General features: G+C 43.1%; 1 protein-coding gene across 1 annotated transcript in view; it reads left to right on the top strand.

Annotated features, from left to right (window-relative positions):
- Positions 1-12,170: 12,170 nt before the first annotated feature.
- LOC115111600 (vinexin-like) overlaps positions 12,171-27,697 on the top strand; it is a 47,402-nt gene continuing 31,875 nt past the window's right edge. Inside the window, 2 exon segments of the mRNA XM_029637812.2 lie at positions 12,171-12,296; positions 13,967-14,074. Coding sequence (XP_029493672.2) covers positions 14,066-14,074 — 9 coding nt within the window. The 5' untranslated portion in view covers positions 12,171-12,296; positions 13,967-14,065.

The following is a 27,697-nucleotide window of genomic DNA, read 5'->3' as shown; positions in this document are numbered from 1 at the left end:
AACTATGAAATAACACATATGTAGTAACCAAAAAAGTGTTAATAGAAATCAAAATATGTTTTATATTTGAGATTCTTCAAAGTAGCCACCCTTTGCTTTGATGACAGCTTTGCACACTCGTGGCATTCTCTCAACCAGCTTCATGAGGTAGTCACCTGGAATGCATTTCAATTAACAGGTGTGCCTTGTTAAAAGTTCATTTGTAAAATGAATTTTTTTCCTTAATGCGTTTGAGCCAATCAGTTGTGTTGTGACAAGGTAGGGGTGGTATACAGAAGATAGCCCTATTTGGTAAAATACCAAGTCCATATTATGTCAAGAACAGCTCAAATAAGCGGAATGCGGAACATTTCAAGAACTTTGAGCGTTTCTTTAAGTGCAGTTGCAAAAACCATCAATCACTATGATGAAACTGGCTCTCATGAGGACCGCCACAGGAAAGGAAGACCCAGAGTTACCTCTGCTGCAGAGGAAAAAATCATTTGAGTTACCAGCCTCAGATTGCAGCCCAAATAATATTTCACAGAGTTCAAGTAACAGACAAAGCTCAACATTAACTGTTCAGATGAGACTCCATGGTCGAATTGCTGCAAGGAAACTACTACTAGAGGACACCAATAATAAAAAGAGACATGCTTGGGCCAAAAAACACGAGCAATGGACATTAGACCAGTGGAAATCTGTCCTTTGCTCTAATGAGTCCAAATTTGAGATATTTGGTTCTAACCGTCGTGTCTTTGTGAGAGTAGGTGAGCGGATGATCTTTGCATGTGTAGATCCCAACATGAAGCATGGAGGAGGAGGTGTGATGGTGTGATGGTGTGGGGGTGCTTTGTTGGTGACACTGTCTATGATTTATTTAGAATTCAAGGCACACTTAACCAGCATGGCTACCACAGCATACTGCAGAGATATGCCATCCCATCTGGTTTGCACTTAGGGGGACTATCATTTGTTTTTCAACAGGGCAATGACCCAAAATACACCTCCAGGCTGTGTAAGGGCTATTTGACCAAGAAGGAGAGTGATGGAGTGCTACATCAGATGACCTGGCCTCCACAATCACCTGACCTCAACCCAATTGAGATAGTTTGGGATGAGTTGGACCGCAGAGTGAAGGAACAGCAGCCAACAAGTGCTCAGCATAGGTGGAAACTGCTTCAAGACTGTTGGAAAAGCATTCCTCATGAAGCTCGTTGAGAGAATGCCAGGTGTGTGCAAAGCTGTCATCAATTCAAAGGGTGGCTATTTTGAAGATTCCATATGTATTATTTCATAGTTTTGATGTCTTCACTCTTATTCTACAATGTAGAAAATAGAAAAATAAAGAAAACCCCTTGAATGAGTAGGTGTGTCCAAGCGTTTGACTGGTACTGTATGTAGTACGCTAGTATGTTTTTTTTGACACACATTATCATCCGTGGTGGAGGAGAGAAAGTGTTGAGTGACACACACGGTGTTTGATTTGATTTTAGCTGCAGGTGATGTGCAGGACTCGCAGGTGCTATGTTTGTAAATGAATTTGATCGTGGCTATTGAATAAATACATCTAAAACGTTTTGTTGTTAATCTGTAATACTAGCCATCTAGCTATTTATGTAATTTATGTATCACTAGCCACTTTAAACAATGCCACTTTTATATGTTTACATACCCTACATTACTCATCTCATATGTATATACTGTACTCTATACCATCTACTGCATCTTGCCTATGCCGTTCTGTACCATCACTCATTCATATATTTTTTTATGTACATATTCTTATTCATTCCTTTACACTTGTGTGTATAAGGTAATTGTTGTGAAATTGTTAGGTTAGATTACTCATTGGATATTACTGCATTGTCGGAACTAGAAGCACAAGCATTTTGCTACACTCGCATTAACATCTGCTAACCATGTGTATGTGACAAATAAAATTTGATTTGATTTTATGAAGTTGGCTTTAGCTAGCCAGGGAGCTAGGTTTCCAATCTCCCAACCTCATAACTAGCTCCCAAGCCATTTCTGGCTATCAATCGAGTTAGAGTAGCGTGTCTAGCTATTTTTCTCCAGCAAACTAGACATAAAGATTATGGCTCTAGAATGCAGGTAAAATCTGCAAAAAGCTGCACCCCCCAATGTTCTTCGTGCCTTCTCTAAAATAATGGGTGCATGACACCCTTTACTGTGTACCTGAATGTGTTAATTGTTCTTCAGCATTATTGATACTCTAGAATTAAAAGCATTTACCAAAGTGTCCACTGCAATCTACTACTTTAGTAGTTTCCTCTGCCACACACTCATTTCCAAACTGGGTGGGCAAGTGAGGCTGCCTTTGCAACATGGGCATGGCTGCTCTTGGAGCAGACTGTGGAAACACTGATTCCTCTCCTCCAGCTGTGGGCATGTGTGTATGTGAGTGTGTGACTAAGTCTGTTAGCGTGAGCCCAGGTCTGGATTTTGAATTTGTGTATTTGTGTGGAGTGCAACCCTAGCCGTGTATGTATTGCTCTGTGTCAACCAACATTTATGAAAAAAAGGCTAGCTGGAGCTTTTGAGCGGTTGGCTTTTGAGCCCTCACCCACTATGTGCTTAGTACTGATCGTTAAGGTTCTGACTCACTATATTCTGTTCGTCAAGAACAGTACGGATGCTTCTCAGTCCAGGACTTTAATTTATCTTTGTCACCACCACACATAGTATTAACACACACACACATTTTGTTATTCTATCCTCATGGAGACCTAAACTTACTTTCCATTCAAAATACTATTTTCCCTAACCTCTAACCCTTCCCCTTACTATATCCCTAACCCTAACCCAAACCCTAAACCTAACTCCTAATCCTAACTACTAACCCCTTACCCCAATTCTAACCCTAACCCCTAAATTTAACATAGCCTTTGTCCCCATGGGGACGTGGGAAATGTTTTCCTTGTTTTACTATCCTTGTAGGGACTTTAACACACACACACACACACTCTCTCTCTCTTCAGTTATTTAGAATGGACTTGTGGTTCTATAAATGAAGGAAACATAAACAAACAGAGAGACGGAGCTTTGTATTCGGTCCGTTACAAAAGTTGAGCCACACAAATGTACGTAGCTACAATGACGCTCCATCATTGCGTTTGAATAGTTTAGCGTGAAGAGTGTAAGGCCCATAAGGTTGCACGTCCACTGGGCGCCAGTTTAAGTAGCCTCTGTAGGCTATGTGCAGGCTACAGCGCCTCTCGTGTGAATTCTTTTGTGGAATATAATAAATTGACATATTTGTAGAGCTTAGATGTATTTTTTGTTCTGGGAAATCTGTTTTTTAGATCAATTGTTTTATTACGTTCAAAGCAAGAAATAGGCAGAATAAATGATTAATGGTCTCAGTCGGCATGGGTTCGAATCCGGCCCACTGTCCCTTTGACTCCCCCTATCTTCCCCTTCTTTCTACCACTGTTCTATCTCTTCAACAAAAGGAGTGGGACTGCCACCACTCCTTAAAAATACCCTTAAGAAAGAATGAGTCATTGGACTAATAACAATTATATTAATTGTGAGGGCACATCCAACATAAAACATGATTATGAATCATACAAGGTAAGCTAAATTGATTCATAGAACACGCACAGACCAAGCAATCATCAATAGATGCTATGCTAACTGAATCCACTATTGAAAGAGAAAAAAATATATAAACTAAACTCTACGGTATATGCTGAGATTCAGGTTGGAGATTTTGAGGTGAAAATGTAAAACTTCAGGGGACTTTTACGCCTCGATTACATTGCAAGTTTGCTCTTGGAGTTCCGCCAACGGATCTTCAATTTTTAATTTAATTTAGATTTCCAATACCAGTCAAATGTTTGGACATACCTACTCATTCCATGATTCTTCTTTCTTTTTTACTATTTTCTACATTGTAGAAGACATCAAAACTATGAAATAACACATATGGAATCATGTAGTAACCGAAAGAGTGTTAGAGAAATCAAAATATATTTTAGATTTGAGATTCTTCAAAGTAGCCACCCTTTGCCTTCATGACAGCTTTTCATACTCTTGGCATTCTCTCAACCAACTTCATGAGGTGGAATGCATTTCAATTAACAGGTGTGTCTTGTTAAAAGTTAATTTGTGGAATTTATTTCCTTCTTTAATGAGTTTGAGCCAATCAGTTGTGTTGTGACAAGGTAGGTGTAGCAGTGTAGACATTGTTTGTTGTTCTCCTGTGTAAATGTTAGTTTTTTCGTCTGTCTTAGTATATATTTCAATATATTTCAATCTCTTTTAGATATTACCCTGACCAACTTGCCCTCCAAATATACCTCTGCTGGTTTCAATCAGGTTCTCAGCAATCACTGCCTCATTGCCTGCACCCGCTAGCGGTGAAATGACCACCCCTCATCACTGTCAAATGGCCCCTAAAACACTTCTGCGAGCTGGCCTTTCTAATCGACCTGGCCCGGGTATCCTGGAAGGATATTGCCCTCATCCCGTCAGTAGATGACGCCTGGTTGTTCTATAATAGTGCTTTCCTCACCATCTTAAATAAGCATGCCTCTTTCAAAAAATGTAGAACTAAGAATATATATAGCCCTTGGTTCACTCCAGACCTGACTGTCCTTGACCAGCACAAAAACATCCTGTGGCGGACTGCACTAGCATCGAATAGTCCCCGCGATATGCAACTTTACAGGGAAGTCAGGAACCAATACACACGGTCAGTTAGGAAAGCAAAGGCTAGCTTTTCAAACAGAAATTTGCATCCTGTAGCTCTAACTCCAAAAAGTTTTGGGACAATGTAAAGTCCATGGAGAATAAGAGCACCTCCTCACAGCTGCTCAATGCACTGAGGCTAGGAAACACTGTCACCACCGTTAAATCCACGATAGTAGAGAATTTCAATAAGCATTTCTCTGCTGCTTTCCTCCTGGCTACCCGAACCCCGGCCAATTGCTCTACATCCCCGGCAGCTACTTGCCCTGCAGCTACCTGCACAAGCCTCCCCAGCTTCTTCTCCCAAATCCAGATAGCAGATGTTCTGAAAGAGCTGCAAAACCTGGACCCGTACAAATCAGCTGGGCTAGACAATCTGGACCCTCTGGCTGTTGGACATTTAGACTCTCTCTTTCTAGATGTCGCTCTTGCTGCGGGTGATTCCTTGATCCACCTCTATGCAGACGACACCGTTCTGTGTACATCTGGCCCTTCTTTGGACACTGTGTTAACAAACCTCCAATCGAGCTTCAATGCCGTACAACACTCCTTCCGTGGTCTCCAACTACTGTTAAACACTAGTAAAACTAAATGCATGCTCTTCAACTGATTGCTAGCCGCACCCGCACACCCGAATAGCATCACTACTCTGGACGGTTCTAACTTAGAATATTTGGACAACTACAAATACCTAGGTGTCTGGCTAGACTGTAAACTCTCCTTCCAGACTCATATTAAACATCTCCAATCCAAAATTAAATCTAGAATTGGCTTCCTATTTCGCAACAAAGCCTCCTTCACCCATGCTGCCAAACATACCCTCGTAAAACTGACTATCCTACTGATCCTCGACTTTGGCCATGTCATTTACAAAATAGCCTCCAACACTCTACTCACAGCAAAGTAGATACAGTCTATCACAGTGCCATCCGTTTGGTCACCAAAGCCCCATATACCACCCACCACTGCGACCTGTATGCTGTGACAATATTGCGTTAGGGGGTAGGTGAAGGATTCAGGCGCAGGAGAGCAGAGATGTCTGAGATGTGTACTTTTAATGGGCAAGTCCACCAAATACAGGTAAGGCACAATACAAAAATCAAATGCCCTCGACAACAGAGAAACCCGTTAATCACAAAAGTGAGTGAACATTTAATGGCGACGGATATTGAACAGGACAGGACAGCGTCTGAACGTGAACACATAACATACATTTTTATTATATTTGATTTATTTCACCTTTATTTAACCAGGTTGGCTAGTTGAGAACAAGTTCTCATTTACAACTACGACCTGGCCAAGATAAAGCAAAGCAGTGGGACACAAACAACAACACAGAGTTACACATAGAATAAACAAACATACAGTCAATAACACAATAGAGTAAGTCTATATACAGTGTGTGCAAATGAGGTAGGATAAGGGGGCGAGGCAATAAATAGGCCATAGTGGCGAAATGATTACAGTATGGCAAATGAAACACTGGGGTGATCGATGCAGACACAGGGAACAAACGGGGGAGCAGACAGTTATAGACGGGGCAATCAGCAAAGGGAAGGATCCCAGGTGAGTCCAATGAGCGCTGCTGCGTGTAATGATGGTGGCAGGTGTGTGTTATGAAGGACAGCCAGGCGCCCTCGAGCGCCAGGGTGGGAGAGCAGGCGTGACAGAAGGAGAGTGATGGTGCTGCATCAGATGACCTGGCCTCCACAATCACCCGACCTCAACCCAATTGAGATGGTTTGGGATGAGTTGGACCGCAAAGTGAAGGAACAGTAGCTGTATAGCACTTTGTGGCATCTGCAGATGTAAAAAGGGCTTTATAAATATATTTGATTGATTGATTATCTGGTTGGCCACGAATCAAGTGCGCATGCGCACCATACCGCTTAGAATCTTCCAGAATTTACTTACTAAACTGCCATATAGCACAATATTTTGCTGTAATAGTAACATGCACATAATGATACATCCAACCATGCAATGATTAACTGCCAATTCTGTACTTAGGAGATGGCATGCATTAGTTACACAGGTATTAAGTTATATGTAACAAGATAACTAACACTAGCAAGGTTTCAGTAGCATGCATTAATCATAAACAACCCCCAACAATATAAAGTGCCTATTAGAATAAACACTTAAAGCTTGGTTGCAAACCAAACTTGTGTCTTTTTCTGTTGATGACTAAAAACTCTTTGAGCTAGAGTGGGCAGAGCCCAAGTCCAAATGTCAATTCAAGCACCCTGATTGGCTGGAAGGAAGGGCCTTTTTTACAGTTTAGTTTAGCAAATCTGAATATCTTTCTCTCAAATAGGCCTCGGACTCTGAATGGAGCACCACACTACTACTGGATTGAGCTCAAACACAAGTCTGTATATTTAGGTTGATGTGAAAATGGCCTCCTCTGTTCCTGCTCATGAAAAACAAAAGTGCGGTTCCACTGAGGCTGTGCCTGCATGGGAATTTCTATTATTTCCAGCTGCAGATGGAAACTATTACAGAGTCCCTGATGAGCTGTAGAGTGGAGTGAGGAGTGTTGCACACACACAAAACACACACACACAAGCTGAGTCACTCGCAGAAGATAAAAGACACCCTGTTGGCCAGCAGCAGTGGTTCTCTCCCTCCCTCCTTCTCTTTCTCTCTCCCTCTGTACTATACCAAGAAGACCTCTCTACTCGGCCTGCGCTGCACTGATCTGTAAGTACGACTCTCTCTGTCTGTCTCTGCTGCTCCACGCCAAGACTAAAACACAAACAGTTCATGTTGTCAGAGTCTCCCGCTCGCTCTGGCTCTATCACCTAGAGGGCTGAAGAGATCAGGAGCGTAATGACCGGATTATACACTTGAACTGTGGGAAATGGAACTGTGTTCTCCATGCGTGTCAATTACTTTTCTTTCTGAACATTGTTGTGCAACAGTTGAGTTGCAGCCGAATTGTTCTTGTAGGGTTCTAACATTGTCTTAGGAAGGAGCTATCTGTCTTTGGTTGAGCAGATAGGAATCAGACCTCCACAGAAAGACAGTTTTCTGATGTTGTGGCTGTTGTTTTGGGCTGAGAGCTATGCTGAATGTAACCACTTCAGTACTGCTCCTCTGGTTATACTGTGCATGTTCATTTGTACATACTGTATACATTAACATGTTCATTCATTCAACACATCAGTGTTTTGTCATGATACATTTATTACCAAACGTAAAGGGAACTTAACCCATCTAAGGGCTTTTCAAGAACAGAAGTACAGTAGGATCTTCATTTGATCTCTCTTTTGTTGCTGAGAAAAATGTATCAACCTCTACAAAAATGTCCACTAATTATAATCCACATTTCCTGTTGCTGCAGGATTACCTTACTGCTGTAGCAAACTGGCTCAAATTAAGATCCCACATCTGTATTTTAAACCATAATGTCCACTTCTATGTTTGTGGTCCCTGTTGTCTTTGTTTAGCTGGGCTCTTTATACTGGAAGTAGCTAACCTTGAGAGCTCCAAATGGATTTCCTCTTTGGGCCAACAACCACAACATGCATATCTTCATGTGTCCATTCGTCTACTCTGATACTCAGTGTGCATGAGGGCTGTGAGCTCTGGTGCTGAAAGAGAGAGGGTTCTTATCATAGCTTACCTCCCATACCAGAGGAGACAAGCATTCCCCCAGAGGAGAGTCTAATATAGGCAGAGGAATGCATGGGAATGGTTGGCTTCATCATCAGTCTGTATGGCTCATACGGTTGTGGGATGCACCGACCGCTGACCAGAGTGTTGTTTACATGCAAAGCAACAAACAACCCCTATGGTGCTGTTGTGTCCTTCTGAAAGGCATTTTAACAACACTGTCACTGTGTATATCTGGCTGTATGGGTGACGGTGATGATCAGGGAGGCCAGGGGTTCCCAGCCTTTTTTCCCCAAGGCCCGCATTTTTATTATTGCTTACTGAGTTAGCCTATATTAAAAACACCACAAGCTTGATTTGGTTTAATTTGAGGGACCTAGAAAATGTTGTTGTTTTATAGCTAATTTCCTGCAATTCTATGTAGTTTAACAAGATTCATGGGGCGGCAGGGTAGCCTAGTGGTTAGCATTGGACTAGTAACCGGAAGGTTGCAAGTTCAAACCCCCGAGCTGACAAGGTACAAATCTGTCGTTCTGCCCCTGAACAGGCAGTTAACCCACTGTTCCTAAGCCCTCATTGAAAATAAGAATTTATTCTTAACTGACTTGCCTGGTAAAAAAACAATAACAAACATATTTTAATAATAATGGATAAGGAAATTCAAGTTCAGACCCAATTTCTCCAAATAATATTCTGCTACCAAATATATTTTATTATAATAATTTATATGAACCTTCAATTTAATTATACATATTCTCTTTTATAGAAAGTGATTAGATCAATTGATAGTGACAGAGTGACACATTATATAAGATTACTTCCCAAGAGTCAAAGCATTTATTTTACTCCTCAAATTTAGGTCATAGCTCCGCTTCTTAAATTATATTTCCAAGTGCATCAGAGCTGTGTCTTTCTCTGGCATTTTACAGCTTTTTAAAATTTAATTTATCCATTATTTTACCAGGTAAGTTGATTGAGAACATGTTCTCATTTGCAGCAACAACCTGGGGAATAGTTACAGGGGAGACGAGGGGGATGAATGAGCCAATTGTAAACTGTGGATTATTAGGTGACTGTGATGGTTTTAGGGTCAGATTGGGAATTTAGCCAGGACACCAGGGTTAACACCCCTACTCTTACGATAAGTGCCATGGGACCTTTAATGACCTCAGAGAGTCAGGACACCCATTTAACATCCCATCCAAAAGACAGCACCCTACACAGGGCAATGTCCCCAATCACTGCTCTGGGGTACTGGGATATTTTCTTTAGACCTGAGGAAAGAGTGCCTTCCACTGACCCTCCAACACCACTTCCAGCAGCATCTGGTCTCCCATCCAGGGACTGACCAGGACCAACCCTGCTTAGCTTCAGAAGCAAGCCAGCAGTGGTATGCAGGGTGGTATGCTGCTGGCATGTTTCTAGCCTAAAGCATTGTGGAATTATGCATCGTTTTAGCTCGGTATAAACAATTGTGAATGATTATGATGATGATTATTATTACATTTTTCTCAAGGAAGGTCCCGCCCCCTAGGTTGGGAACCCCCTGATGTAGGCAAAGGTCACATAAGAAAGAAAAACAGATGAACTGACAGTTCTTTCACTTTATTGGATGTCTTTCAGTGTTAAGCAATATTTAGTTACATTAAACTCTTAGTTATTAAATCTCTCTAAAAATCTGAATGCCTGATTGAAACCAAATGCCTTGTTTTATAGGCAGTTCGTTTCCAAATGCATGATGAATGTTCAGATAGTTTAGTGCTTCGCTGGGAAATGTTTTCCCCAACCAGTAGAAAAAGTACCCAGCCGTTAGCCATCATCAAGTTAGGTAGTTGACTGTTATGTAACAGAGCTTTATGTCATGATGTATTCCCTCACTTGGTATGGTCTTTGGTTGTTGCATGGGATTTTAATGACACATGCAATGGGTATGATTGCTTCATAGAAACATACAGAACATATTGGAACATACCACAGAGAGACAGAACAGGGTTTGAATGTGTTTGAAAGTTGAAAGTTGCTAGGCGGGATTTACTACTCTGGCACAGAGCTGAGAGTTGCTAAGGTTGATTCATTAGAATCCCACCACTGTTACAAATACCACACTATGGACTCGGCGGGACAGTGGAAAAAACAGGCTACAGTTCCCATCCCTCCAAATATAATATTTATCACTGGAGGGAGGTACAGACAAAATGACAGTGATGGAAAGAGAAATGTGTATGGGAGAGAAGAAGAGAGGGAGGGGGGAGTGTGTTTGTGAGAGAGGTGCTGGGTCCTCGGCCAAAGCAGCGATCACCTCTTGCACCTCATTGAGCCACAGAGTGACAGGGTGTAGGATTGGGTCACAGCGGGGGACTGTGCCGGCCTGACTACTCTAACTGGGCCCTATAGCCTCTTCCACTACAGCACAAACTATCCAGAAGCGTTCCTTCTTCTAGGGGTGAAAAACAACATTTTCCTTTGGCAAAAACAATCCCTGGAGCAGCGGTGCAGACTCAGTAAATGGACACTGCCTGGTATTTGCCTGAGTTTCACTGTCCCAAGCCAGACCGCTGAATTATTCAAAAAGAGCTGACTCCTTCGATTCCAACCTGAAACTCTCTGAGGCATGGGGCTTACACATGCACACGCACACGCACGCACACACACACACGCACACGCACACGCACACACACACACACACACACACACACACACACACACACACACACACACACACACACACAGCTTACCAAATAGTGTCTATTTTTTAGCTGGTGTGACTGGTTAAAAGGTTAAAGTGCAATAAAGGTGAGTGTACTACCACCTGCAATGTGAAACATGTAACGGCTAACTCAGTACCTGAGACATATGAGACAGAAACAGTTATGTCAGCATGTAAATCATCAGGTTTGTATCCTGTTTCTCTCCATTGGCAAACACTGCAGACAACCTGGAAAACCTAGTTCTAATTTGCCATGTATGGTAGCGAGAACAACTGAGGAATTTGAGAGCATGTGCTTCACTCTGCTTGTAGTTTAACACTGTGTAGTTCCGTTTACTGTATTCTCTCATGTACTTGTTATATGGTCTGTATGCTCCAAGGGCTACATATTATGAAAGGCAATCTAGATATCTGAATACAGAATGTCTGGATTATTCTGTATATCAGCTGTCAGTGGTTGAAGCAAATTCAAATGGATTCACCTCCCCTCACATATAGTTTCTCTCTAATCATCGTGCCCCTCAGTCTAAGCTGTTGTAGCTGGATATAAATGATCTGGGGAAGGGCAGGGGATGTGAGAAAGACAAGCTCTGTATGTCTATCTGTCTGTCTGTGTCTGAGTGAGTGAGACAAGTGGTGGGTCCAGTGTCAGTGCGATCCATGGGGGTTGACCACCTCAAAGACTAATGATGTCAGGGGACCCTCAGAGAACCCTCCTGGACTGAGAGAGTTATTTTTCTCCCCTCCTCTTCACTCCCGTCTCTCTTTAACTGGAAAGAGACCTGGCCTGTATGTGCCCCCAGAAAAGACACAAACAGCAGCACAAAAGAGAGGGAGTCATGGGAGAGAAAGAGAGAGTGGGTGATAGAGAGAGGGGCAGTGTGGGTTATTGGGGAGGTGGAGGTGATTAACTATTTCCATTCCCCTTTGGTTAACCCTGCACTGTGTGAAATATCACTACGATGAGCACTCTTCATTGAAGAAGCCCCGCTGACAAGCCAAGAGGGTGCCTTTTGAACAGGGTCCAGGGGTTGCCACGGCAATGCCTGTCAACCGGGAAGTCCTTCACAGGAAGAGGTAGTCGAGAGAGAGAGAGAGAGAGAGAGAGAGAGAGAGAGAGAGAGAGAGAGAGAGAGAGAGAGGGAGAGGGAGAGGGAGAGGCAGTGAGTGAGCGAGGTCGTAGAGTGGGACTGCCCACAACATATTGGGCTTACATGCATCACGGAGAAGATAGAACTTTGAGAGGTGTGGTGTTCCCTGGGATTCTTTATCAGAGGTGAGAAGCCTAAACTTTTCCCATGCTGAGGAAGTAGGATGAAATAACTTTAGATACACTTGTCAACATAGCCAGATATTTTACACAATAACTAACTATGTGATCATGGGGCTGTGGTAGGTTCTGCTTTGCTCTGTTTTTATTGAAGGGTTGAGTAACCTGCCTGTTTGCCTATCTGCTCTGGGCTTATTTGCTTGCTTCACAGGATTAGTGCAGCAGACTTTCCCAGGAATTTGTCAGTGTTTTTTTTAAAGAGACTCAGCAAACTGAGAGGATGGTCACACAGCGAGATCCAGTACAGTATAGTATACCTGAAGTTACGGCTGTCTCATTCTGACAAAAGAAGGCTATTTTATTCTGCTACCCTCAGTGATGAGGTCTGTGCTGTGAACTGTCCTAGAGAAACAGTCTTAGTTGTGGTTTGTGAATGAGTGGAGGAGAGGGCAGCTCTGATGCACCCCTGCCACATTACAGGAACACAGAGGGTGTGAATGAGAGAAGGGGGCTGTGTTATTATGGTCATTACTCACTGCTCTATCCATGGGTTTGGGTATACTGTGCTATAATCATGGGGGCTACCTTATTAACGGTGTGGAAATAGATATCCCTATCATGGACAATGCCCTTAACACAGGGCTCCTTGGCCCTCTGGCTCCAGACATGTTCACCCTTCATCTTGGGGCTTATTGTGGATGTCAGGATGATTTTCTATACCCTGCACGGATCCTCTTTGAGCTCTCCTGAGATCTCTTGCTCCATCACCACAGCCTATACTCACTCTGCTTTGCATATATACAAAAAGCTACCCACATGGCTGTGTGAGTGTTTTTCTGTGCCCTGTGATGGCATATTTGCCTACACTGTGTACGGTTGTGATTGTTCTTTTGTAGTTGTTTAAGGGCTGAACTACCTTGCATAGCACTGCGTGAGCTCTAACACGAGTACAGTAACCTCCCTGAAATCTCCAATCCCTCTCTAGTTCAGCAGTCATATTATTATTGGCCCCCTCAAAGTGAGGCTGTATAGTGTCTCTATTGACAAGTGACACGGAAGCCCTGGCTCCCCCAAGCAGCAGGCTGAGGGGAGGGAGCACCATACAAGGAGGCAGAATAGTTTCTTTCTGATAAATGTGTGTATCCCACAATAAGCACATGTAATAAACAGGACGGGTCCAGGTCCTTGTATGGTCTAATGGCAATGTGTTCACATGGGCCAAGTTGCAGTCTGGAGACAAGGCAGTAGTGTGTGATTAACCTTTAGAGAACATCTTTATAATAACAACCTGATGATGAGTCACCCCTCAGGTTTTTGAAAAAGATCAGATTGTTTGTGATTATCTTCCAACATCCTGTTCAAGTAAAAACATACAAATGATCATTTCAGGTTTATTGCTTTCTTACGTAATTTATCCCCTGGAATTTACTACATTGTGTGAGATTATGTGATAAGGCATTACCTGCCTCCCACTCATCTGGAGAGTAGGAGTGTAGTAGACATGAGTGTTGTTTCCCCCCCAAAATGAAGCATCTCCATTAAAGGATAGAGATGAAGGGATGTTATGCGGCCTGATGTTAAGGAAAGGCCAGACGTTTTTAGGACCTGTATAGCACTACAAACAAAATCACCACCTTAAGCAAACATGTCTGTGTTTTGGTCTGTGTCCTTAATAGTCTAACTCTGAGCAGGACTTCTCATGGCTGGGAACAACATTATGGAGCCAATGATTAACCTGCTCTTTCTGCTCAGCACAGCCCTACACACAGAAACCAATGGAAGAGGTCAGTCATAGAAATACAATCAATAGAGAGGATGTCACTAGTTTGGTTAGTTGTGTGCACTTTTTTATTAAGTGTCAAATCGAGTTATCCATAAAGTGACTTTGCACACCAATTCACTATACTGAAGCTATGCTACTACCTTGTACTGTACTTTTTGGTAATACACCTCATTATGATGGATTTATGTCACATAACGTCAAATGTTTGTATCACTGTACCAATTGTTGAGTTCCGCCCATTCTCTTTCAAGCTGAAACATATTTCCCTGATGTTTGGTATGAGGACAATATAAGGGAAAGTTTAGCTATTGTTACTTCACCTGGCCTTAGACACTCCCTCTACCCAGGCGGGGCTCTGGCAGGCTGCCTGTTGTGGTGGATACTGTTGGTAGCAGAGGTTCTACAACTCATAAGGTGTCAATTGTGGCTGTCCTGACAACCATACTTCCTGGGATAACAATTCAGTGGAGGAGATTAGAGCTGGACCCAGTCACAGAAAACCTACCACAGACAGGAGGAGGAGAGGTCTGGGTGACAATGCATAGAGAAACATAGAGTGCCAACTCATTTTCATAAGATCGTCCTGATGCAACACTTGACTCAAAAACACAGCTGGTGAGAGAAATCCTGTTGTGAAACACTTTCTTGTAATAACAGTTATTGTTTTGGGCTTCCAGATTAGAGTTAATATATTAAAAGTTTCCCTGTAAGTTACCGGCGAAGATGAAAGCTAATATAGTCATGGCTTTGCTGTAAGTTCTATTTCAAATAATTGCTTGGTTATTCAGAATGGGTAGCGCCTTCGTTGGGCGTGGTCAATAAGGAACTAATTTCATGCAAAGCCGTAGACAGACAGGAGCAACAGCCAATAGGGGGGACCCCGCTCCTTTCTAACGCGCTGTTGCTCCATCACACCTCACTTGGTTCTTCCTTATGAGGTCAAAATACTTCTGAATACTCTCTTCGAGATCCGGTACTTCTCCGTTTTGGACTGTTTTGTTCCGGAACCTATTTAGCCGGATCCAGTACATTATGTAACATTATTTAGCAATACACAAATTTGAAAAAAACATGTTCATTGGAGTTGCCTCTTGATTAATTGGTTTGCGCAAGATTGTAACCGCTGTTTGAGACCAATGTGTGGCTGTGGCTTTGTAAGAAGTGTGCCGGTATCTCTCACAGAACTAGAATGAGATTCACTTTATATATCTCCCTCCCTCTGCTCTGATAGACATGAGCCTGCAACTTTCACCGCACTTCATCATTTATTTCTTATACAAGCATATATGCACGAAGGATTCTGGAGGAGCAGAGCACCCCTGACAAATTGAAATACATTTACTAAAGTTATAGAATTACTGTTGTCTGTTCAGAAAGAAATTCAATAATTCAGAATACCCTACTGCACCACGAGAAGGCTTATTACATAACCACCGACTATCAATAGCTTCTTTAAAACATGTGCCTAGCTATGGATTGTGTGTAGCCCAATAACAAGGCTCAGTTTACAGTTGGGAATGCACGGCAAATCTGTCAGTGAACAGCATGCAGACAAGACAGGCCTTTGGCAATATTTCAAAGACAATCGTGGGAAAAAAACAGTTTGGAAAGTAAATGGCTCCTGCTGAAATGACAAGACAAATCTGTCTGTAGAGGCTGCCAAAATATTATATCAAATTCCAAATATTGTTTTACAAAGTAAAGCAAGAGAGAGATTGCCTTTTGGCACGAGCGCATCGGCCATCACCAGCGAGTAAGCCGTGCATCATTGTGTGAGTCATTGAAACTGAAAAGCATGTTTAGGACTACAATTTCCTCCTCATATTGTAGTTTACAATATGCGTCTCCACACACCTAGGCATAGGCTAATGATGGATTCAAGACAAGGTCGTTTTTATTGATCTCAGATTCTCAGTTTGTCAGTGTCAAAGTAGCCTGTCATTTCGATTATTTCTGCTGTATTAAAACCTCTTAAGGATTTCCAATTTTCGTCTAAAATGATATACCCAAATCTAACTGCCTGTAGCTCAGGCCATGAAGCAAGGATATGCATATTCTTGGTACCATTTGAAAGGAAACACTTTGAAGTTTGTGGAAATGTAGGAGAATATAACACAATAGATCTGGTAAAAGATAATAAAAAGAAAACAACCGTTTTTTGTATATTTTTCGTACCATCTTTGAAATGCAAGAGAAAGGCCTAAATGTATTATTCCAGCCCAGGTGCAATTTAGATTTTGGCCACTAGATGGCAGCAGTGTATGTGCAAGGTTTTAGACTGATCTAATGAACCATTGCATTTCTGTTTGTATCAAGACTGCCCAAATGTGCCTAATTTGTTTATTAATAACATTTCATGTTCAAAATTGTGCACTCTCCTAGCATGGTATTATTTTACTGTAATAGCTACTGTAAATTGGACAGTGCAGTTAGATTAACAAGAATTTAAGCTTTCTGCCAATATCAGATATGTCTATGTCCTGGGAAGTTTTCTTGTTACTTACAACCTCATGCTAATCGCCTATCTTAGCTCCAAAATTAGATCCTCCCAAAGTCTCCAGTCATGTAAAATTCTGTACAATTGCATGAAATGCGTTTATAAAAGGCCACGTTTCCCAGACCCCAGGCTACTAAAAATGTGTGTGCAACTTCCATAAGTGCCTCTACTCCACTGCTCTATGCCACTATGCAAATGTGATTATATGCATGCAATGCTTTATTTTAAAGGTTTAATTTTCTTCGTGCATTCCGGTACCTCAGAGCTCCTCAGGTCACCCCCCTCTCGTACTCACTTTTTGTTCCGGCACCTCCCAATTTACAAATTAAGCACTGGGGAGCAGTTGCCACAAAGCACTGTACCCGTTCTGTGCACAAACACTGCCTTTTCAATAAACAAATACCACTGTTGCACACAAGATTCTTGCCAAGGGCACAGAACATGAGTATAACCAAAAGGTGAATCCCTATAATGCCACCAGAGGGGCGCTACGGTCCGTAGCCATTTTGCCACAAGTGTGGAGAACTGGTGCAAATATGCAGTCTTGCCCATGGTTACCAAGGGTTAAGTTTGACAAAAGACCACCTGTTTTTATCAGAATGGTGTTGTCGGTAGCGAGCGCAACTCGGCTCAAATACTAGAGCAGGAAATCTCCTCTCTTTTCACCTAAAGGGCTATCAGAGCAATACCAGCAGATGAAAGCCAACTAGGCTTCTACACTCATTACATTTTGGTTAACAAAAGGACCTACGGGTCCTCAGCAGCTATTTTAAAAAGCTCACGTTCTGTATGCTTATGCACAACGTGCTGTCTTGCTCCATTCGTCAAAGCGAAGGGTTCACTACAGTTGATCTGCAGGATGCCTATTTTCAAATCAACATTTTGCCAGCACACATGAGATTTCTCAGGTTCGCCTTTCAGGTCCAGCCCTATGAGTATCAACCTTTCACTAGCCCCACTGACTTTCAGCAAATGTGTGGATGTGGCACTGACCCCTCTGAGGTCCAGGGGGCTCAGAATCTCTGCCTACATAGACGGTTACCTGCTCTGTACCCAGACACAGCAGCAAGCAGTGAGAAATACAGCTATCCTTACAACCCTCCTCACAGAGCTAGATTTCACGATCAGATAAGAGCTGTTTGGTGCCCACACAGATCATAGAATATCTTGCAGGAAGAATAAATTATAATTTGTTCTAGGCCACCCTATTGGAAAGGCGAGTCACTGCGTTTTGCCAGTGCATCTCCATGTTCAGACTTGGGCATACGGTCACGCTCAAAAACGTGTCTCCGTTTATTGGGTTTGATGGCCTCCACCATATCAATAGTCCCGCTGGAGTGGAGCAATACCGCAATGGGTCCTGTTCGTACGTCTGTGTTATCCTCGTCACCTCCATCACAAGATAAAAGCATCCCTACCATGAGTTTCGCCACTGGAGGGATCCCTTGATCTTAGTCAAAGGCACTCCCCTAGGGGTAGTGTCTGCAAGGAAAGGGTGTGACGACAGACGCATCTGTCACAGGGCAGAGCAGTGAATGGATTGTGGCCTCCACAACTCCGTGTTACTCACATAAACTACCTTGAGTTGCTTACAGTGCTTCTGTATATTGGAAGCTTCAGCCCTTTGTAGTGGCCCAAATATGGGAGAAATACTGTAAGGACGGCTGTCCCTAGTTCTCTTCGCATCGCGTAGAAACGCGCACTGCCAGTTGTTATTTTCAATGGAAAATGACAATGTGCCACTGGGGGTGGATGCGCTAGCGTACCCATGGCCAAGGGGACAGCTTTACATGTTTCCCCCTCTCAGTCTTTACCTTCCCACTCTAGCCAGAGTTAGGGAACAGAGGTTGTCTCTTATCCCGGTAGCCCCCCGATGGCCAGGACGGCTGTGGTTAAGCAGAGATTATTTTACACAGGGAGATTTTCCATCCTCATCTAGACACCCTGGTACTCGGGCCTGTCCCATGAGAGGATGAATCTTAATGCAACAGGCCTACTGCTTAGGTTTGTTGAAATGATTCAAAGCACTTGGGCCCCTTCTACGCGCTCACTGTATGATATCAAGTTGCGTGTGTTTAAGAGCAGGAACGGGCCATTCCCTTTCAGTCTTCTGTTTCAGAGGTACTTTGCTTACGGGAGGGGCTTCTGGACAGGGAGAAGGCGTACTCCACTGTTAAAGACTATCTGGCCTCCATCTCTGCCTGCCATATACTGTAGACTTCAACAACGACACAGAGGGAAATCATCCCCTTATCTGTCGTTTTATGAAGGGTGCACGTTACTTACGTCCAAACAGCTCGTCCCAACTTGGGACCTATCTGTTGTACTTGAGGCTATGTCTCAGTCGTTGTTTGAGCCACTGGAAAGTGCACATATGAGACTTCTCTCATTCAAAACTGTCTTACTTTTAGTAATTAAATCCGCAAAGTGAGCGGTAGAGCTGCACACACTGTTAGTTCACCCCTCTTGCCTGGGTTTTCCCACGGGGATATCCAAAGTTAACTAGAAACCTAACCCTTCTTTTGTGCCTAACGTTAGTAGAGCTTATCATTGCCTTACTTTGGAGCTATCAGTATTTCACCCTGCGCCATTTTCCTCTCTGGAGGAAGAGCGGCTCCGCTGTTTGCGTCCAGCAGTGGAGGCTCGTGGGATGAGCTCTTTGTAATGGCTGGAATGGAATAAAGGAACGGAGTCAAACATGTGGTTTCCATATGTTTGATGTGTTTGATATCGTTCCAGTTACTACATTCTAACCATTACAATGAGCTCGTCCTCCTATAGCCCCTCCCACTGTTGTCCAGTAAAGGCTTTACGACGAGAGCCCTGACAAAAGCGACTAGCTCTTTAACTCTTGGGCACTCTCCCACGCAGTGAGGCCCATTTCTCACCAGCGTTCATCACATTGGACACAGTGACTGAGTTCATCAGGAATTGTGCGGGGGATGTTGTTCCCCCTGTGACTATTAAAACCTACCCAAACCAAAAACCTTGGATAGATGGCAGCATTCGAACAAAACTGAAAGCATGGACCACCGCAATTAACCACGGCATGGGAATATGATTGAATACCAACAGTGTAGTGATTCCCTCCGTAAGGCAATCGAACAGGCAGACTGTCAGGACAGAGACGAAGTCTCAATTCAACGGCTCAGTCACAATTCACTGACATCTTGCTCCGGACAAGCTAAACACCTTCTTCGCCCACTTTGAGGATAACACAGTGCCACCGACACCCCTGCTCCCAAGGACTGTGGGCTCTCCTTCTCCGTGATAGTTCCAAAGTAAGACATTTAAGCATGTTAACTCTCGCAAGGTGGCCGGCCCAGACGGCCGTGTCCCCTGAGCATGCGCAGACCATCTGGCTGGAGTGTTTACAGACAAATTCAATCTCTCCTTATCCTAGTCTGCTGTCCCCACTTGCTTCAAGATGTCCACCATTGTTCCTGTACCCAAGAAAGCAAAGGTAACTGAAGTAAATGACTATCACCCCGTAGCACTCACTTCTGTCATCATGAAGTGCTTTGAGAGACTAGTTAAGGATCATATCACCTCCATCTTACCTGACACCCTAGACCTACTTCAATTTGCATACCACCCCAATAGATCCACAGATGATGCAATCGCCATCGCACTGCCCCATCCATCTGGACAAGAGGAATACCTATGTGCAAATGCTGTTCATTGACTATAGCTCAGCCTTCAACACCATAGTACCCTCCAAGCTCATCATTACGCTCTGGGCCCAGGGTCTGAACCCCACCCTGTGCAACTGGGTCCTGGACTTCCTGACAGGCCGCCCCCAGGTGGTGAAGGTAGGAAACAACACCTCCACTACTATCACCGCCTGGTACGGCAACTGCACTGCCCGCAAACACAGGGCTCTTCAGAGGGTGGTGCGGTCTTAACATTGCCTGCCCTTCAGCACACCTACAGTACCCAATGTCACAGGAAGGCCAAAAAGATCATCAAGGACATCAACCACCCGAGCCACAGCCTGCTCACTCTGCTATCATCCAGAAGGTGAGGTCAGTACAGGTGCATCAAAGCTGGGACCGAGAGACTGAAAAACTGCTTCTATCTCAAGGCCATCAGATTGTTAATTACAACCCGGTTACTCAACCCTGCGCCTTAGAGGCTGTTGGCCTATGTACATAGAAATGGAATCACTGGTCACTTTAATAATGTTTGCATGCTGTTTTTCTCATTTCATATGTACATATAGTATTCTACTGTATTTTAGTCAATGCCACTCCGACATTGCTCGTCCTAATATTTATATATTTCTTAATTCCAATACAATTTGACTTAATAGCGGATGCTATTATAAATGCTTATAAAAGCAAGGGTGTATCATCCCTAAGGGCTCATTCAGGTATGGGTGCGTCGTGGGCACTGTTCAAAGGCATCTCTGTGCAAGACATCTGCAATTTAGCATGTTGGGGCACCGTCCATACCTTCATGAGGTTCTACAGACTGGACGTCACTGCACCCTCTTTGGCATGTACGTTGCTTAGTTTTGGGGCCTCTGAGGGTTGATTAGCTGGTTTTGGAGAGTATACCAATGCTACTTCAGTTTGCCATATCCCATACTGAGTGACCAAATGATTATTTGAAATGGTTTACTTAACGTAATCCTAGTTCTATGATTTATATGTGTGAGGTCTGTCTACGACACACATTGTATGATAGGAGTTCCTTATTGACCACATCCATTGAAGGCTTAACCCAGAGTGAGTGATCTCACTCATATTGTCATAGAACCGGGGTTATGAACAGCAACCTTACGTTATTGGGTCGGTTCCTTGATCTTCGTCGACTACACACATCTATTGATGTGACCTATGGACTGTATTTGAACATCTCTTTTCTATTCAGTTACGCGGTTGCTATTCTGGGCCTTGAGGGAAAAGTCCCATAGATTTCCTGGGAGTCAGCAGCAGGGTGTGGTGAAGTTCAGTGACCCCATGCTGACTAACACTATTCTGACTCACTACATAATTATCCAATGTCCCTGTAACTAACACCAACTCTGTCTTCCTCTCTCTCTCTACAAAGTAGCATGTTGTCTCAACACAATCTAATTAGTCGACATGTCTCTGCTGATTTCTGTATCTAACAGCTGAGTTTGTGAACAACTACACTACATGACCAAAAGTATGTGGCCACTTGCTCGTCGATCATCTCATTCCACAATCAGGGGCATTAATATGGAATTGTTCTTCCCTTTGCTGCTATAACAGCCTCCACTTTTCTGTGAAGGCTTTCCACTAGATGTTGGAACATTGCTGCGGGGACTTGCTTCCATTCAGCCACAAGAGCATTAGTGAGGTCAAATCAAATGATATTTTATTGGTCAAATACATATGGTTAGCAGATGTTATTGCGAGTGTAGAGAAATGGTCGGGCACTGATGTTGGGTGATTAGGCCTGGCTCACAGTCAGTGTTCTAATTCATCCCAAAGGTGTTCGATGGGCTTGAAGTCAGGGCTCTGTTGCAGGCCAGTCAAATTCTTCCACACCGATCTCGACAAACCATTTCTGAATGGACCTCGCTTTGTGCATGGGGGCATTGTCATGCTAAAACAGGAAAGGGCCTTCCCCAAAACTTTTGCCACAAAGTTGGAAGCACAGAATCGTCTAGAAGGTAATTGTATGCTGTAGCGTTAAGATTTCCCTTCACCGGAACTATATCAAATCAAATGTTTTTTTGTCATATGTGCCGAATACAATAAGTGTAGACCTTACCGTGAATGCAGTTCAAGAAATAGAGTTACTTACTAAATAAGCAATATTTACTAAATAAACTTAAGTTAAAAAATATATATCAAAAAGTAACACAAGAAAACTACATAACAATAACGAGGCTATATACAGGGGTATCAGTACCGAGTCAATTTTTTTAAATATTTTTTTTACCTTTATTTAACTAGGCAAGTCAGTTAAGAACAAATTCTTATTTTCAATGACGGCCTAGGAACAGTGGGTTAAATGTGTGGGGGTACAGGTTAATCAAGGTCATTTGTAAATTGACAATGCATAGATAATAAGCAGCGAGTAGCAGCAGTGTCAATGTAAATAGTCCGGGTGGCCATTTGATTACTTTTTAGCAGTCTTATGGTTTGGGGGTAGAAGCTGTTAAGGAGCATTTTGGTCCTAGACTTGGCGCTCCGGTACCGCTTGCCATGCAATAGCAGAGAAAACAGTCTATGACATGGGGGAATCTTTGACAATTTTTTGGGCCTTCTTCTGACACTGCCTAGTATACAGTGCCTTGCGAAAGTATTCGGCCCCCTTGAACTTTGCGACCTTTTGCCACATTTCAGGCTTCAAACATAAAGATATAAAACTGTGAAGAATCAACAACAAGTGGGACACAATCATGAAGTGGAACGACATTTATTGAATATTTCAAACTTTTTTAACAAATAAAAAACTGAAAAATTGGGCTTGCAAAATTATTCAGCCCCTTTACTTTCAGTGCAGCAAACTCTCTCCAGAAGTTCAGTGAGGATCTCTGAATGATCCAATGTTGACCTAAATGACTAATGATGATAAATACAATCCACCTGTGTGTAATCAAGTCTCCGTATAAATGCACCTGCACTGTGATAGTCTCAGAGGTCTGTTAAAAGCGCAGAGAGCATCATGAAGAACAAGGAACACACCAGGCAGGTCCGAGATACTGTTGTGAAGAAGTTTAAAGCCAGATTTGGATACAAAAAGATTTCCCAAGCTTTAAACATCCCAAGGAGCACTGTGCAAGCGATAATATTGAAATGGAAGGAGTATCAGACCACTGCAAATCTACCAAGACCTGGCCGTCCCTATAAACTTTCAGCTCATACAAGGAGAAGACTGATCAGAGATGCAGCCAAGAGGCCCATGATCACTCTGGATGAACTGCAGAGATCTACAGCTGAGGTGGGAGACTCTGTCCATAGGACAACAATCAGTCGTATATTGCACAAATCTGGCCTTTATGGAAGAGTGGCAAGAAGAAAGCCATTTCTTAAAGATATCCATAAAAAGTGTCATTTAAAGGTTGCCACAAGCCACCTGGGAGACACACCAAACATGTGGAAGAGGGTGCTCTGGTCAGATGAAACCAAAATTGAACTTTTTGGCAACAATGCAAAACGTTATGTTTGGCGTAAAAGCAACACAGCTCATCACCCTGAACACACCATCCCCACTGTCAAACATGGTGGTGGCAGCATCATGGTTTGGGCCTGCTTTTCTTCAGCAGGGACAGGGAAGATGGTTAAAATTGATGGGAAGATGGATGGAGCCAAATACAGGACCATTCTGGAAGAATGATGATGGAGTCTGCAAAAGACCTGAGACTGGGACGGAGATTTGTCTTCCAACAAGACACTGATCCAAAACATAAAGCAAAATCTACAATGGAATGGTTCAAAAATAAACATATCCAGGTGTTAGAATGGCCAAGTCAAAGTCCAGACCTGAATCCAATCGAGAATCTGTGGAAAGAACTGAAAACTGCTGTTCACAAATGCTCTCCATCCAACCTCACTGAGCTCGAGCTGTTTTGCAAGGAGGAATGGGAAAAAATGTCAGTCTCTCGATGTGCAAAACTGATAGAGACATACCCCAAGCGACTTACAGCTGTAATCGCAGCAAAAGGTGGCGCTACAAAGTATTAACTTAAGGGGGCTGAATAACTTTGCACGCCCAATTTTTCAGTTTTTGATTTGTTAAAAAAGTTTGAAATATCCAATAAATGTCGGTCCACTTCATGATTGTGTCCCACTTGTTGTTGATTCTTCACAAAAAAATACAGTTTTATATCTTTATGTTTGAAGCCTGAAATGTGGCAAAAGGTCGCAAAGTTCAAGGGGGCCGAATACTTTCGCAAGGCACTGTATAGGTCCTGGATGTCAGGAAGCTTGGCCCCAGTGATGTACTGGGCCATACGCACTATCCTCTGTAGCGCCTTACGGTCAGAGGCCGAGCAGTTTCCATACCAGGTGGTGATGTAACAGGTCAGGGTGCTGTCGATGGTGCAGCTGTATAACTTTTTGAGGATCTGGGGACCCATGCCAATTTTTTTTGTCTCCTGAGGGGGAATAGGCGTTGTCGTGCCCACCTTCACATCTGTCTTGGTGTGTTTGGACCATGATAGTTCGTTGGTGATGTGGACACCAAGGAACTTGAAACTCTCGACCTGCTCCACTTAAGCCCGTCGATGTTAATGGGGGCCTGTTTGGCCCTCCTTTTCCTATAATCCACGATTTGCTTCTTTGTCTTGCTCACATTGAGGGAGAGGTTGATGTCCTGGCACCACACTGCCAGGTCTCTGACCTCCTCCCTATAAGCTGTCTCATCATTGTCGGTGATCAGGTCTACGGAGCACTGTTGTTTCGTCAGCAAACTTAATAATGATGGTGTTGGAGTTGTGCTTGGCCATGCAGAGAGTGTGATAACACGGTGCTCCGGAACAGCTGGTGCTCTCATGCATGCTTCAGTGTTGATTGCCTCAAAGCGAGCATAAAAGGCATTTAGTTCATCTGGTAGGCTCACGTCACTGGGCAGCTCGCAGCTGGGTATCTCTTTATAGTCCGTAATATTTCTCAGGCCCTGCCACATCCGATGAGCGTCAGAGCCGGTGTAGTAGGATTCAATCTTAGTCCTGTATTGACGCGTTGCCTGTTTGATGGTTTGTCTGAGGGCATAGCGGGATTTCTTATAAGCGTCCGGATTAGTGTCCCGCTCCTTGAAAGCGGCAGCGCTAGCCTTTAGCTCGGTGCGGATGTAGGGGAAATATATTGCATTTGTGACAAATGTCCAAGGTGAATAGAGCACTCCAAACTATATGCGACTTAATCATGGTATCCAGAGTACAAGAAATATCTCGGAAGTCAAGTTCACAGACATTTTCTCGTTTGGGAAAACGTTTGTCCTCCGTCCTCTCCCCTCCTCGATAGCCTCCTTTTGGCGTGGAAGCTTAAGTGTATCCTCCCTGACACGGAACCCAAACCGGCTGCATGCGTGCACCATCGTGCGCTATCGTGCATACATTTATTTTGTCCCCCTACACCAAACGCGATCACGACACGCAGGTTAAAATATCAAAACAAACTCTGAACCAATGACATTAATTTGGGGACAGGTCGAAAAGCATTAAACATGTATGGCAATTTAGCTAGTTAGCTTGCACTTGCTAGCTAATGTTAATTTGTCCTATTTAGCTAGCTTGCTGTTGCTAGCTAATTTGTCCTGGGATATAAACATTGAGTTGTTATTTTACCTGAAATGCACAAGGTCCTCTACTCCGACAATTAATCCACACATAAAACGGTCAACCGAATCATTTCTAGTCATCTCTCCTCCTTCCAGGCTTTTTCATCTTTGAACTTATATGGTGATTGCATCTAAACTTTCATTGTATTACCACGACAACCGGCAACAAAGTTCGTCTTTCAATCACCCACGTGGGTATAACCAATAAGGAGATGGCACGTGGGTACCTGCTTCTATAAACCAATGAGGAGATGGGAGAGGTAGGACATTCTGCGCGATCTGTGTCAGAAATAGGAATGACTTATATTTTAGCCCATGGCGTTGCAGACACTCGTTGGCGCGCGCGAGCAGTGTGGGTGCAATAATTGAATAACATGGATTTCTAAATTTATTTTGCGACGCTCGCGCACGCAATGTGTCCGGTCTGGTCAGCATGTGAGTCCTTCAACGAAGAGTTTTGAAATTTGCCACAGCCCCTTTAAATCAGCTTTTTCCCCCCGAAAACATTTAAAAATGATATGTTACTTATTCTGTTATCTATAACATTTCTTGCACTAGCTACATTTGTTTTTAATCACTTTATACATTTATTTTGGGATTCCACCCTGTAAACACAATTTGCCTGATGATGCGCGATTGGAGAAGGAGAGTCTTGTTTTTTACAATCCCATTTTTGTCCAATTTCCCTCCAATTTCCCTCTCCTCACAGATATGTATTACTCATTATACTGCATATTGCATTTAGATGAGTAAAATTGTGTCTGTTTTTATTTAATTATTCTATAGTTTACTGTTGGAGGAATCCCATCCATGGTGTTTGCACGCTTGTAATCCAATAAGAATGTGTTTGTATTTCTGTGTTTGGCCTGGTATGGTTCCCAATCAGAGGCAGCTGTCTATCGTTGTCTCTGATTGAGAACCATACTTAGGTAGCCTGTTCCCACCTGTGTTTGTGGGTAGTTGTTTTCTGTTTTGTGTGTCTTCACCTTACAGAACTGTTTCATTTCGTTCACGCTCTATCTTTGTTGTTTTTTGGTTATTGCAGTGTTCAGTTTATTTATTAAAATTAACATGGACACTTATCAGGCTGCGTTTTGGTCTGATCATTCCTATTCCTCATCCGAGGAGGACAACGATCGTTACAGTTGATCCCACTCTTAATTGATCATGATTAGATACAGTATGTCTCTCCTGCGATAACACAATTTATAATATTTATACATGAAAAGAAGAAACAAAAGACAGCCCTATTACTCCAGCGATTGACGTTAAGACCTGAATGGCAGCAGTGTTTGGAACAAAAAGGAGCTCAGTTGTTTGCCATTTTGGAGTATTAGATTAAACAGTCCTCCTGTGTGGAATGGCTGTTTGTCTAAAATGTCAATGCATCTGAGAGATGGGATCTCAGAGTGAATGTCAAAACACAGAGCATCACAAAGAACCAGCCCTGAGGGTCATAATGACCACAGAGTTTCGAGAAACCAACATGATGTCAAACATCTATAATGCTGCCTGCCCTAAAGGCCATTGGAAGTGTGAGTATTTATGTTGAAATACCACAGATACAACAACCAGAAGGCCGAACTAGTTTACACTGTTGGAAAATGTGATATACTGGTACAGTGTCCCTCACATAAACATCATAGATAAGGATCCCCTTATTTTCCCTCTTATGTAATCTGGTTTATCCGGACGTGAGGAGTCAGAGAGTGACATCATTGTCTGGAACCAGGAACACTGCTTGGCTCTCTCTGTTACATTGGGTCCTGTGGTTTACCACTGTTTACACACAGAGTGCATATATCTGTCTTTGAGCACTGACCATAATGATTACAGTCTCTAATGTTCAGTTACATGGGCCACATG

The sequence above is a fragment of the Oncorhynchus nerka genome, linkage group LG27 (genome assembly GCF_034236695.1).
Source record: "Oncorhynchus nerka isolate Pitt River linkage group LG27, Oner_Uvic_2.0, whole genome shotgun sequence".
NCBI lineage: Eukaryota > Metazoa > Chordata > Actinopteri > Salmoniformes > Salmonidae > Oncorhynchus > Oncorhynchus nerka.
The sequence above is the reverse complement of the archived record's forward strand: the minus strand, read 5'-3'. Positions and strand labels throughout refer to the sequence as shown.